At 45.4% G+C, this 14,493-nt stretch overlaps 2 protein-coding genes across 2 annotated transcripts; one reads left to right on the top strand and one right to left on the bottom strand.

Moving 5' to 3' along the window:
* Positions 1 to 1,019: 1,019 nt before the first annotated feature.
* On the top strand, positions 1,020 to 5,126 carry LOC311037820 (uncharacterized protein; the record flags this gene model as incomplete). The annotated part of the gene is made up of 1 exon (XM_084047109.1): positions 1,020 to 5,126. The coding sequence occupies one exon, from the start codon at positions 1,020 to 1,022 to the stop codon at positions 5,124 to 5,126; it is 4,107 nt and encodes a 1,368-aa protein (XP_083903235.1).
* Positions 5,127 to 11,016: 5,890 nt separating this feature from the next.
* Positions 11,017 to 13,771, bottom strand: crybb1 (crystallin, beta B1; the record flags this gene model as incomplete). The annotated part of the gene is made up of 5 exons (XM_084046942.1): positions 11,017 to 11,191; positions 11,790 to 11,932; positions 12,378 to 12,510; positions 12,948 to 13,066; positions 13,649 to 13,771. 5 exons carry the CDS (start codon positions 13,769 to 13,771, stop codon positions 11,017 to 11,019), a joined length of 693 nt encoding a protein of 230 aa, XP_083903068.1.
* Positions 13,772 to 14,493: the final 722 nt, after the last annotated feature.

A 14,493-nucleotide genomic window follows, 5' to 3' on the forward strand; every position in this document is an offset into this window, starting at 1 on the left:
AGCTTGTCGATCTGCCAATAAGGCTACATATCAATTTGTTGGTGCTTGACATGAAAATGTGTGAGAGCCATTGATAGTTTAGCAGGTCCACCTCCAGACTGTCCCTTAGCAACAGCTAGAAAAACAGCCTGCGTCTCTAACCTGCTTCTTGTCAGCTGTCGAAATTCAGTGACTGACAGCGAGCAGCTGAACGGTGTGTGTGTGTGTGTGTGTGTGTGTGTGTGTGTGTGTGTGGGGGGGCGGGGGGGAGCAGTCTGTATAGGGGGATGAATGAAAGGGGATGAAAGTCATTTGGATAGAGGGAGGAGAGAAAGGAAGAGAAACGTCTGGGAGATAATGATTACCCCCCCCCCATCCACCCTCCCCCATTCTGCACATTCACCATTGCAGCTTTTAGCTGCACTATTGACAGCTTTATTATCTCTGACAGGCTGAGAGGCCAGGAGGTGGCAGCGATTGTGTTTTCACGTGTGTGTGTGTGTGTGTGTGTGTGTGTGTGTGTGTGTGTGTGTGTGTGTGTGTGTGTGTGTGTGTGTGTGTGTGTGTGTGTGTGTGTGTGTGTGTGTGTGTGTGTGTGTGTGTGTGTGTGTGTGTGTGTGTGTGTGTGTGCGTGTGTGTCTGTCACAAACTCTGCATGCACACTCCTAGTGGGCCATGGAAAACACTTCACCCCAACATTTTCCAAATCGGTCTCATGGTGGCGCTGCAGTAGAAGCTGCGAGCAATCTCACCCGTGGCCCAGGTTTCTAATGGCATGTTTGTTGAAATAGGTTGCCATGGTTACACCATATATCCGACCAAAGCACTTGGAAGAGCCCGTGGAACTCCATCTTTGGGGCGAGGCTGTCGTCATTATTTGATGACGTATACTGTACATACAGGGATGCTATGTTTAAAGGCTGTTACCCAAAGCAAAACAAATTTGTTTTCGCTTTAAAGATGATAAATACTCCTATTTGAGTATCACAAAGGAATTTGCATCTTTGAAGTCGTCAGCAGGCCCATGTTCAGCTCAGACAATGAAAAAGAAGGGAAAGGAAAAGAAAACGATTGGTCATCGTGGAATCGATTCCACAGGGGAGACTACCTACAAGAAGACGACCTCGTCGGCTCTGAAAGGCGCCATAGAGCTCGGCATAACCCATACGGTGGGGCGCCTGAGCCAGGACCCCGAGAGAGACATACTGGTGTGTGACTTTGAAGTGTCGGAGACCATCTTCTTCCCCGGTAGAGGCAGCTACCTGACACCGTCCCACACCCACAGTGACTTCAAGTTCACGACGTATGCTCCCATGGCCTTTCGTTACTTCAGGGACATATTTGAGATCGGGCCTAATGACTACCTGCACTCACTGTTCAACCAGTCTCTGATAGAGCTGTCCAACCCGGGGGCCAGCGGCTCCGTGTTCTACGTTTCCAGCGATGACAAGTTCATCATTAAGACGGTGCAGCATAAAGAGGCCGAGTTTTTGCAGAGGCTGCTTCCTGGTTACTACATGAATCTGAATCAGAACAAAGAGACCTTGTTGCCAAAGTTCTACGGCCTCTACTGCGTACAGACGGGGGTGAAGAAGATTCGATTCGTAGTCATGAACAATCTGATCCCCTGCGGCATACGGGTGCACCTCAAATATGACCTGAAGGGCTCCTCTTTTCATCGGACAGCTTCGTCCAAGGAGAGAACCAAGGTGATGCCCACCTACAAGGACCTGGACTTCATCACGGACATGCCCGACGGCCTGCTACTGGACGCCGACAAGTACAGTGCCCTCAGCAAGAGCATCCAGGCAGATTGTTTGGTGCTGCAGAGCTTTGAGATAATGGACTACAGCCTGCTGGTGGGTGTCCACAACTTGGAACAGGCAATCCTGGAGCAGTCCAGAAAGGAGGCTGAGGCGAGTTCTATGGACCAACGGATACAAAGCCAGAGATCTATTTGTAAGTTGGCTACGGTTACGGATCATTTTGGAGGAATACCAGCAAAAAACACCAAGGGTGAGAGGCTGCTGGTGTACGTCGGCATCATTGACATCTTGCAGTCCTATACAGTGGCAAAGAAGCTTGAACATTACTATAAGGCTGCCATCCATGATGGGAATACTGTATCGGTGAGCAAGCCTAGCTTCTATTCAGAACGCTTTCAGAACTTCATGTGCAATTCGGTCTTCAGAATAATCACATTTACGGGCCCCTCATCTAAGAAGGGACGCGTAGGGGTCTTTGCGGGTCTGACCAGCACAGTAAACACGCTGATACCCACATATGAGGAGCTCATAGAGAATTACATCCCCACTCCCGTCCCTGCGAAAATAGTTGCTGGTTCCGGACAAGGTGTGGTCCCTGCGAAAATAGTTGCTGGTTCCGGACAAGGTGTGGTCCCTGCGAAAACAGTTGCTGGTTCCGGACAAGGTGTGGTCCAGGAGGAAGACAAACGTGTAGCAGATGCCAGCCACGAATGCTGGGTGGAGGCCGAGCCTGTGGCGGCGGGTGCCAGCTCCGAACGCTGGGTGGAGGCCAAGGAAGGGGTGGTGCCTCCTGTCGTGGAAGTGAAATGCCCCAGCCCTGTGCCTGCCCCCACAGTTGCTGGTTCCGGACAAGGTGTGTTCCCTGCGAAAGCAGTTGCTGGTTTCGTACAAGGTGTGGTCCCTGCGAAAACAGTTGCTGGTTCCGGACAAGGTGTGGTCCCTGCGAAAACAGTTGCTGGTTCCGGACAAGGTGTGGTCCCTGCGAGATCAGTTGCTGGTTCCGGACAAGGTGTGGTCCCTGCGAAATCAGTCGCTGATTCCGGACAAGGTGTGGTCCCTACGAAAACAGTTGCTGGTTCTGCACAAGGTGTGGTACCTGCAAAAACAGTTGCTGGTTCCGGACAAGGTGTGGTCCCTGCTAAGACAGTTGCTGCTTCCAGACAAGGTGTGGTCCCTGCAAAAACAGTTGCTGGTTCCGGACAAGGTGTGGTCCCTGTGAAATCAGTTGCTCGTTCCGGACAAGGTGTGGTCCAGGAGGAGGACAAGCCTGTAGCAGATGCCAGCCCCGAACGCTGGGTGGAGGCCAAGCCTGTGGCGCCTAGCAGCCCTGTACGCTCGGTGGAGGACCAGAAAGAGGAGTTTGAGGTTGACACGAGGCACCACCCTTCGGTCAAAGTCAAGGAAATGGCATGCATTGCTGCTCTCCTCACGGAAATGAAATACCCCACTGTCCCCGTCCGAGTAGCCCCCAATATTACTGCTGGCTGTAGACGTGTGCGCCAGGAGGACAAGCCTATGGCAGCTTCTAGCCCTAAACGCTCGGCGGAGGCTGAGGAAAAGGTGAAGCCTTCTGACGTGGAAATGAAATGGCCTTCGGCCCCTACCAGCCCTGACCGCTGGTGGGCGGACTTTGAGGAAAATGTGAAGCCTTCTGACGAGGACCTGAAATGGCTTCTTGACCACTCGGCGGAGGCTGAGGAAAAGTTTGAGCCATCTGACGTCGAACAAAAATGGTCGGCGATGGTTGCCAGCCCTAAACGCCGGTGGGCGGAGGCACGGCTGGGGCCTTCTGATGTGGAACTGAAATGGCCGTCGGTCATGAAGATCAAGAAGTTCTTTGAACAGATTGACAAGGAGGGACCAAGAGAGAGAGTAATGCGAGTTCCACAGAGCACACCATCCCATGCAAATAAACCTATCTCCTACTACAGACCAGGTGTGGACCAGGAGGAAGAGGAGATGGAGGAGGAAGAGGCGGAGGAGGATTATACAGCGACTGACAGCCCTGAACCCTCAGTGGAGGCAGAGCCGGGAGAAAAGCCTGCAGCTGTGCAGCTGAACGCTGACACCCAAGACAGAACTATCAGAACCAGTACTACCTCAAGCACCTTAATCACCCAGTTGCCAATCTGTCCCCCCTTTGCTCCACCTCCACCCCCACCTCCACTTCCTCCTCCTCCTCCTCCTCCTTCATCCATCCAGGTGCAGTCTCTGGAATGCCCTCCAGCAGGAGCAGGGCGATGCCCAACTCAGACAATGAAGAAGCTCAACTGGCAAAAGCTTCATGCTGTTTCTGAAGGTCATTCCATGTGGGTGTTGTCCGAGAAAGACCCTCCCCGCCTGGAGCCCGACTACAACAGCATCGAGCAACTGTTCTGTTTCCCGGCTACTGAGTACAAAGACAAAGGGCCAACTGCTCCTGCTCCTGTCAAGAGAGAGATTACTTTCGTTGAGCCGAACAAAAACTTTAATCTGAGCATATTCCTGAAGCATTTCAAATGCTCGAAAGATGACTTTGTAGCTATGATCCAGAATGGAGATCGGAGCATGTTTGACGTGGAGGTGCTTAAACAACTCCTAAAACTTCTTCCGGAAAAGCACGAGATTGAAAATCTGAAGTCATTCCAAGGAACTAAAGAGAAGCTGGCTTATGTAGACCGCTTCTACTACTCACTACTCAGGATCCCATGTTATCAGTTGAGGATTGAGTGTATGCTACTCTGTGAAGAAACAAACGAAGTGCTGAACATGATCATACCCCAAGCCAAACTGGTGGAGGAAGCCTGCCTGTCCCTCAGGGAGAGCCTCCTCTTACCCAGTTTCTGCAGACTTATCTTGGATGTGGGAAACTTCCTTAACTATGGAAGTCACATAGGGAACGCAGTCGGGTTCAAAATTAGCTCTCTGCCCAAGCTTGCTGACACCAAAGCCAACAAGAGCCAGATCACACTGCTTCATCACATCCTGGAGGAAGCAGAGCTGAACCACCCCGAACTGTTGGCACTAAAAGATGATATAGAGATCTGTGATAAGGCAGCAGGAGTTGACCTTAAGCATAGTCAAGCAGAGGTCGGTGTCTTATTAAAACGACTGCAGGACACTGCCAAGGACGTTTCCAACTCTGTGGAAGATGTGGTGGAGCAATATACAAAAGTCATCGAGGAAAGCCTGCAGGCATGCAGAGGTTTGGAGGAGAGGTTCTCTGAGATTGACAGAAAGAGAGGTGAACTGGCCGTGTACCTATGTGAAGATGCTCATCAGCTCTCCCTACAGGAGCTTTTTGGAACTATCAAGACATTCCGGAAACTCTTCATCAAGGCCTTGAGGGAAAACAAAATCAGAAAAGAGAAACTAGAGATGATGGCGATGAAGGCCTTTTAAAGGAAGTGGAGGTGGAGAAAGTTTGGTGTAGAGACTGTGGAACAGGAGTGGGGCTAGGCTACAAAAGAACACGATAGCATAATGGTGAAAGACTTTGGCCAGGGTGAGCGGGGAACCCTCAGACCCGAAAATGCAACGAGACGTTGTGTCACAATTCCCATGAGTTGATTTGACTTTTTTTATCCTTTTTTTTATTATACCTTTATTTAAGCAAGTAAGTCCCGTTGAGATGTCAATATCTCTTTTTCGAGGGAGCCATGGCACCAAGGCAGCGGCACTGAAGAGTTTTAACAACATACATTATTAAAATCAATCTTTACAGTGTAGCAAATAACAAAACAAACATTAAGCACCTTTTAACAAACATACAGTAAACTAGTTAAGGAAGCAGTTACTGTATACTATTTCCAATATAATCTGCCATTAAACCCTTCACTACATTGTTCTCGTCATTGGCTGAGTTGACGGTGCCTGACATCAAACCCAGAACCATGCGATTAAAAGGCGAGTGCTTTACTGATACCGAGACACTTCTTATGAAGGTTGGATTGGATTTTCCATTAAAATGTATAATTCTTCTTATACTTTTACTCGTCCACAGGTGTTGTTGGGGGTGGTGCCCACCACTGAGGACATTGGCATTTGATTCCTCCACGGCTTAGCCGGGGGCTCCAACAAACACAAATTGGTTCGCTGCACTAGCGACTCCTACAGGTTGGTTGGGGCATCTGTTCAGCAGAGAGCAAAAGTAAAACTCACTGTCGGGTGAAAAGACATCAGAGACACACACTTCCCACAGATTACGTACATCCAAAGTGAGTTTGGAAACATGACCAACGACACAAAACTCCCATACCTACTGGGAGAAAAACAACAATGTGCAAACACAGCAACAACATTTGTGAACTGTTGTGATAAAAGAAGGTTAGCCAATGGAATTGTGTTTCCTGCACTATCTGAACCGAGTGGACCTTTGACCTTTAGACACATTTGAAATCTGAGGCAATGTTATACTATTTTAAATAGTTTGGGGGAAAATGATTGTCCCAATTTTGAAAGATTTCTGCTATTTGTTTCAAAAAGCTTTATACTCTTGCCAACATGTATATATAACGTTGCAATCTGACATAGCTCTGTTTAACACAATGTTACTGTGTTAAACTGTACCCTCTCCAACTGTACATACTTTCCCCATTTTTTTCTTAAATTGTTTTTCTTATGTTTTGACACTTGCTTTGCCAATGTAAACATATTTTTTCTCATACCAATAAAGCTCCTTTGAATTGAATTGAATTGAATTGAATTGAATTGAATTGAATTGAATTGAATTGAATTGAATTGAATTGAATTGAAAAGAAGTGGCAGGTGACTCCATGTGTATGTGTAGGGGAACTCTACACTATCCAGACCAAACAACAGGGTTTGGCAAAGTGACGACAAGGACGATATCTGTATATAACACAAACATTTTGGGATGCATTTTGGGATGAATGTTCAATTAGATCAGTGATTCTCAACTTTTTTTTAATTTCAAGGACCCCCAGTTAAATATGCATTAGGCCACAGACCCCCATTTGACACAATCCTTATCTCTGGGACCACCCAGCACTCCTCTTCCCAGTGCCGACCATCGCTGGCTGCAGCGCCTTGGCCGCTTCAAGCTGAAAACAGTTAAACTTTTGGAAAGGAGCACTGGTCATTTGATCCTCCTGATTAATAATGTGATGTGACAACCTGACGTTGAATCATTTCTACAACCATGAAAAGCCCTTGTTTACATTGTTTCAGCTACACTATTTGTGCTAATAACACCTGATTCGGATGCTATCAATGCATTGAATGGGACATTATCACCTCTTATAAGACCATTGAATGGGCGAAATAGGCGACATACTGACCTACCCGCGATTTATCAGACCATTCATTGGGTGTTATCAAGACATACTGACCTACCAACGGAGATGACTTAAAACAGTTTCGGTTTTGGTTTTGGTTTCGGAACATGACGGAGGCGCGCAGTCACAGGCGAACTGTCACCCCGTGAAGGACCACCGAGGGAGCTAAGGCGACCGAGTTGCCGTCCTGAACGGTGTGACGTTCGCCTGTGCCTACTCAGCGCCGTTTGAGTTATGTACCGATAGGCACAGACTCGATATGATATGATGATATCCACACTGTGTGAGCACTATGGACATGATATCCAGTATCACACTGTATCAGGTTGTTTTCCAGTCCAGGTTAAAAACTACAGCAGGCTGCAACCACAGGGGCAACCACACCCATTTGTGTACCATTTCGTTCCTAGTGGCGAAGCGTGGACTGATGTATCTTCCTAAAATAAGACTGTAGTCCCGGATTTCCAGAAGGTGGCATTACTGGCATATACCTGTTTTCTGTCATTTTCCCATAGATTCACTTCAATGGCTCAGCAGCAGATTTGAACTGGAAACACATGTGAAGGTGTGATGTGTTTCAGGTTCAAAACTGCTGCTGAGCCAATCAAACTAAGCTATGGGAAAATAAACTGGAACAGGAAATGGGTGTGCTGTACTGTACCTTCTGAAAACCTGGGACTATAGTTATGCACAGAGACTATTCCAATTGAGAAGTGGAGTGATTGCACCCACTTAGGAGACTTTAGTACTAGTGGGCTGTCTTTGTAAATTAATGATCTTTGCCAGTGGTGTGCCACACCCATTATTAATTGTATTAGCATTGCTTACTACAGCTGCATTGCTAACCTGGCATGTTTTTAATCTGAAAAGGAAAACAAACTACACAATTAGGGTGCGGTCACCTATGCCTATGTGGTGGATTCTGCCAATGCTTTTCAATGGGAACGGAGCGTTTTTTTTTTGGCCGTAAATCCACGAATGGCAACAAATCACTCTGTTAATTCCCATTGAAAAGCATTGGCAGAATCCGCCGCATCGGTAGAATCAAAGTTTGGTGTGACCGTACCCATAGCGTAGCATTTCATGCCCCTTTAAGTGATCAAATACTAAACTATGACACTATTCTCCACATTGGTGGGAATATTGTTTAATATATCGATCTACAAGCTCACAACACAACACAGCATGGTGCACTTTGTGTCTATGTATTCTATGTAAAAGAATAATAATAGGTGTCATTCTTCTCTTTCAGCCTGCTTTCAACGGGAGGCATGCGATAATCCGACAGACCTTTTCTCCGACTATGTGGCATCCGCGTGCGGTTAGGGTTAGGGTGCGGGTTTGGTTCGGGTTTAGTATTGAAAAGTCGGAGCGCTGCGCTGTCGGAGGAATGCGCTGTCGGAGGAATGCGCTGTCGGACTAACGTACTGCACCCGCTTTAACCCCAACTTTGGAGGAGAATCCGATACTTAAACCCTCAATCAACTTTTGTATATTGGTTTAATTTGATTTTAAAATTGTCAGATTGTTTTAGATATACATCATGAATGACAAATATTTTTTTGTACTACCAATTAACATGATGAAGTGGTTTGGATGTTCAATGTTTCATACGGTTGATCTTAAATTAAGCCATGCTTATGTTGTACATAGTATTACCTTGGTAATAAAACTAAGATAAAGCCTTCCACATGTTGGACAGTCTGTGTGGTATTTTATATTGGTAAAATGGGACGTGCCAATATCTCATACCTTGCTGCATGTGAATTATTGTGCTTTGCAGTTTTTGTATACATGACAGAAACGTTTAATATAGAATCTGTATTTTCTTAATACATTGAAAAATAAGTAATTAAAGCACTGCAGAAAAGCATTCTTCTAAAGAGTAAATGACTAAAGATGAGTTTGCAATAACCTTTATTCACTTAATGAGAAATTAAACGATTTACATATTTTACAAACAAAACAAATGTTACATTTATAAGTATTTACTTATAGGGGGTTTACATTTACTTCTCTGTTTCCTGAGAGGTAAACATGGGGGGTTTGTACCTTTATCAAATCTTTCAGTGAGGAGTGTGCAAGAGAACAGATTAAATATAAATCATGTTGGTGGTGAAGTGGTTAAGACCTGTGCCTTACTAACAGTAGATACGAATAAGTACATTAAGGAAGGAATGATGTTATGTTGACCATGTTGCTCTGTTCTCTTTACAGGATAAATCAGTTTTTGCTGAATTATTGAATGTTGGGTCAAATTGGTGGTTAATAATGCTGTGATTAGAAGGTGTCTGCTTATACTATAGTTTCATGGTTAGAACAGTATGAAGTGATCACATTGTTTCTCATTCTGATAGGCTTTACAAGGTATATTTACAGTACATTTATGGACATTGAATTGAATAATTATTCGTTATAACTTTATATTTTACTTTTGAAACTAACTAAAAAATATTAGTGCAAACAGCATATTCCATTCCATGTTGCATCTCTTCTCTTTACAGATGAAATCAGTTTTTCTTGATGATGAAATCAAGGTTTAAAAGAGAACAGAGTTTGTATCACTATTCCTGTGGATCACAACCATAGTGTGCTCAGAAGAACACTATTCTAGATTATCATGAAGTGTCTTCAGTGTGTGGAGAAACCAGCGAACCGTGAAGATGTAAATCTCATGGAGTCCCCTGGGACAGCTGACATGCTAACAGTTAGCACAGTTTCACTGTCCACTGAGCAGATGTTAAGAGTTTCATAATGGGTCTAAGACAGTGAAACTGCTTTCGGATGTGAGCTGTGTAGAGGCCCCACAACATGTGATTACAATTTGGGGTTGATTGGATGTTGAGTTCACGATTTTAGTCATATCTTTGGTGAAATAGACCCCTCCTACAAACTTTGGAAGGCAATCTGACTCATAAATATTATCACATGTCTCCACAGTTAATTTAAGTGTGAGATAATAATGGCCATGGCCTATATGGGAGTTTCCATGATCCAAGGAAAGCGAAAAGCGGCTTGGTATAGCGCAACCATGAGGCCGATTAGGAGAGTCTTATCCTTGGCCTACCCCATTTGTCTTGAAGGGCAAGTGGACGGGGGAGATGTTATACTTGCCATGCACAGATTGCAAAATTATTCTGAGAGTGTCTGATTGATTGTGAGAGTGATTGGCAGAGAGGGGCAGGTGGTCAGCCACTGGGCCTCACCTGGGGTTGATTGAGGAGCCTTTACACTGCAGCAGTGGTTCTCACACTTCTTCATGCCAAGGACATTTTAAGTTCAAATAATAGTTTTTTTTTTCATATTACTTGAATATTCCCTCCTTTGTCACATACAACACCCGGTATGTGACAGTTACAGTATATATGACTAAATATGACTACTTATTTTTTCTCTAACATAAAAAATGCATGTTGCTTTATTCTGGATAGATTACCTGCAATACTCGATACTAAACCAGTAGTTGTTTGTCCCATGTCTCCAACAGACAAGGTCACAAAATATGTCATTCAATTTTTTTTAAATGTACTGTATGCCTATATAGGCTATATTCTGTAGGGGTGCCAACCATACTGTAAAAAAGAATGGACAAATTGGTGGTGCCAACAGAAAATGTAGGAGTGCTTCAGCACCCCTACAAGTGGGCTAAAATGCCCCTGATGGAGCTCATTGGAGGTTTAAACAGAACAGTTTCACTTTGATGTGTTGTTGCTGGAGGGCCCTGAATAAAAGTTAGTCCACCCAAGAGGCTCACGTTTTTCCAAACACGTTTATTTTGGCATAAAAAGTCAGTTAAGGCTGTCCGGTACACTGTTGTCATTCTTTATCCTTTTGGGCTGGGGGGGGGGGGGGGGGGTAGAGGGGGTGAAGGTTGGGGGGAAGGGGGAGGGTGTTCTGGGCCAATGAGGGGGGGTTAGAGAAATAAAAAGCGCCGGATGGGCGGTTGAGAGTGAGACTGGTTGCAACTAGACCAGGCGTCCAGCAGAGGTCACTGCTCACTTGCTGGCGGTGAGGTTGAAGCATCCCCTCTGGTGGAACTGCATGTCCCTAACGCGACGAATGGACTGGATCTGAGGCTGGAAGGCGCAGAACTCGTTGTAGTGTCTGTAGTCACCACACTCAAACAGGTACTGGTAGCCTCTGTAGCCGGGGTACTGGTAACCCACCCAACTGAGGACAAACACAAGAGAAACTTCATTAGAAATGTGTCTTTGACCCCCCGCAAAAATGTGCCCTTTCTCTTTGCAGATTTATAGAAATGTTAGTCCTTGAAGTTGGGTCTATTTTCTATCTATCTTCACTTTCTACTTCCTCTGAGCAGTGTATTTAGTAGGTCTAATTCTCTCAAGGTTATGTCGACATTATTATTCCTCAAAGTACTAAGCCTTTGTTCTGTCAAGCATAAATGTGAAATGTGCCCGTGGTCTATTTTAGAAGTGTGCTCTGTCTTCTTCTCAGCCTTCTCATGTTGACATAGAACTGAACCACTTTTAAACTCAGCCCTCATTATTTCTGGGCATGTCATCAGAGAAAAGAAATGATGGAGCTGAAAAAAGCAAATTTCACCTGTAAAATCTGTGATGTGACAATGAAGCTTATTCTGATTCTGATTCTGTATAGCTCTGGATTCTGTGTGTGTGTGTGTGTGTGTGTGTGTGTGTGTGTGTGTGTGTGTGTGTGTGTGTGTGTGTGTGTGTGTGTGTGTGTGTGTGTGTGTGTGTGTGTGTGTGTGTGTGTGTGTGTGTGTGTGTGTGTACTGTGTACTCACACTCCTCCGGGCACCCTCACGCTGCCCACTCTGTCGCAGAAGCCATGCGCCCAGAGGGTGGGCACGTCATCCTCCTGGATCTCCATCTTGTTGCCCTTGAAGTCGGAGAGCTCAAATAGGCAGATCTTGTGCTCCATGCTGTCCTGTGGAGGGGAGGGGGTGGAGGGGAAAGGTTTTAGCTCAGTTTTCTGTGTTGTCCAACCTGTATGTTGACTGCATTAGAAGGTCAAGGTCATACTCCTAACTGCCACTTGTGTTTATGTTGACATGTCTTGTCTGATATATGCTGCTATATGATGTCTCAGACTATAAATCCCAGTCCACACCAATGCAACTAGTCGCAACTTGCATCCAGTAGCAAGAAGTTGCAGTGGTCTGGACTGACCAGTTGCAGACCGTTGCCATTTGGGCATTATGGCTGCAAGGAGTTGCAAGTAGTTGCAGTTGCAAGGAGTCGCATTGGTGTGGACAGGCCTTTAGTCTAACTTCAGGCACCGTGGTAGGTAGGCTAGGTAGTGGTTCTCATGAGGCAGTCACTGCCGTAAGAGTTGTACCTACAGTAGTAGCAGTAGGCCTACTGTAACTCACCATGCGGATGGGCCTGAGAGACATGAGGCAGTCACTGCGGTAGGAGTTGCTCCAGGTGTCCCAGCGAGGATACTCTCCCTTCTCCAGGATGAACATCTCCCCACGGAAGTTAGTTTGCTCAAAGGCGACAAAGCTGAAGAGGGGGTGCAGCCGCCGAGGGCAGGGAGAGCACAGGGGGGGAGAGGAGGGGAGAGGAGGATTATTGGAAAGATAGTGACCCAAAAGGAAAGACATAGTGTCCCAAAAGAAAGGAAAGTGACCCAGAAGGACGCCTTGAGATTCCGAAATGGGCATTCTGCATAATGACTACTTTTACTTGAAGTGCAATTTTATGTCAATACTTTCGTATTCGTTTTGAATGCACGACTTGTACTTGTAACAAAGTACTTTTGCACTGTGGTATTGCTACTTTTATTTAAGTCACAAATCGGAACTAATTGTCCCGACTTAGATAGCAGAAGTACATTTTAGAATGTGTTTGCCTCATATTAGTGGTTTACATTGGGACCCATTGGGTGTGTGCGTGCATGCAGGTGTGTGTGTTGTGTGTGTGTGTGTGTGTCCACTTACGGGCCGCACTCAACAATGATACTACGCACTCTATCCATGCCGCGGTCACACACGTTCATACACTCGTTCTGGACCTCCATCATTCTGCCCTGGAAGTTCTCCTGGTCGAACAGCATGATCTGAAGAACAAGTTAAACACACAAACACATGTTCATGATCTGGAGAACAAGCTACACACAGAAACACATCTTCATGGAGCACTGGATTCTCTCTTCATCTCTAGTCTCTCTCTCTCTCAACTTATGACTTATGTTGAATTACCCATCCCTGTACTGCTTAAGATTTATGAAGAAAATAAGTGTGTAGGCTTCTGTGTATGGATAAATACTTGAAAACAATGGCAATACCATAACTGTGTGTACAATGTATAACATCTACTCTGTGTGAGTATACCTCACCGCCAACAATTAAAAAACATATTACGACATTTTCTAAAGCTGCTGTTTTGGGGGAAATCGGCTATTTACCCTATCATCATAATGAAATGCCAACATTTCAATTAGGTTTCTTTAAAAGTGAATTGATCTTGACCCCTGGTAAGCAATAAGCTGCATGTGAAGTTCTGCTCCTTTTTTTTTGCTGTTTACCCCCAGAATAGGGACATTCAAGTTGGTTAAAGAAGAGTAGGATGATGTTGGACATAAACAGTAGGATGTTGGACATAAACAGTAGGATGATGTTGGACATAAACAGGGACTCACTCTGAAGTTGCCCATGCCAGGCTCTCCGGTCTTGGTGGCCTTGCTGCTGGCAGCGGGGGCGGGGGCACCCTTGTCCTTGGCATCGGTGCCCTGGCTAGAGGCGGACTTGGCGGTCTGAGACATGGCTAGTGAGTCTGCGGTGAGGAGGAGGGACGGAGGAAGAAGGCAAGACGGCAAGATGGTGAAAATAAAGTCATGGTGGTAGCATAGAGAAATAGAAAGATGCTGGCTGAATGAATGAGAATGGGAGGGCAGAAGACCAAACAGTCACGCCCGATCCCGGAATATAGGTGACACTGGATTAATGGTGACAGGTAGACATGTAGGCTTGCTGGTGACAGGTAGGCATGTATGGGCTTTTTCTGTACAGGTTCTATCCAACAGGACTGCAATGATCGATTCTTATCATAGCGAATATTCTAACGATTACTTTTTCAATTAATCATTCAAATGTGTATTGTTATTTATTTATTGATTTTACATCAATCAATCAACGCGGGAACAACTTTTCTAACCGATTCTTTTATGGACTATATACAAAACATATAGTCACGCAAAAATGGCAACAATTGCCAATATACAAGCTCACTTGTGAGCTTGTAGATAGGCTATTTTAGATCACCTATTTCCGCCATTTATTAAAATAGATAATTGTTTTATAATCAATTAAATTGATTAGTTTGATTAACTGTTGCACTCCATAGGTGGTTGGGATTTGGACTAAAAGCAAGGCATCCCAGGACAGGAGCCTGCTGTTTCTGTGACACTGGCAGGCCTGGGCTTCTGTTTGGAGTCTTTCACCGCCTGTGGGTGGGCTGTGGTGGGTACAGGGAGACTAGTGCTAT

This window comes from Gymnoscopelus microlampas, assembly GCF_963454915.1.
Source record: "Gymnoscopelus microlampas genome assembly, chromosome: 21".
NCBI classification, from domain to species: Eukaryota; Metazoa; Chordata; class Actinopteri; order Myctophiformes; family Myctophidae; genus Gymnoscopelus; species Gymnoscopelus microlampas.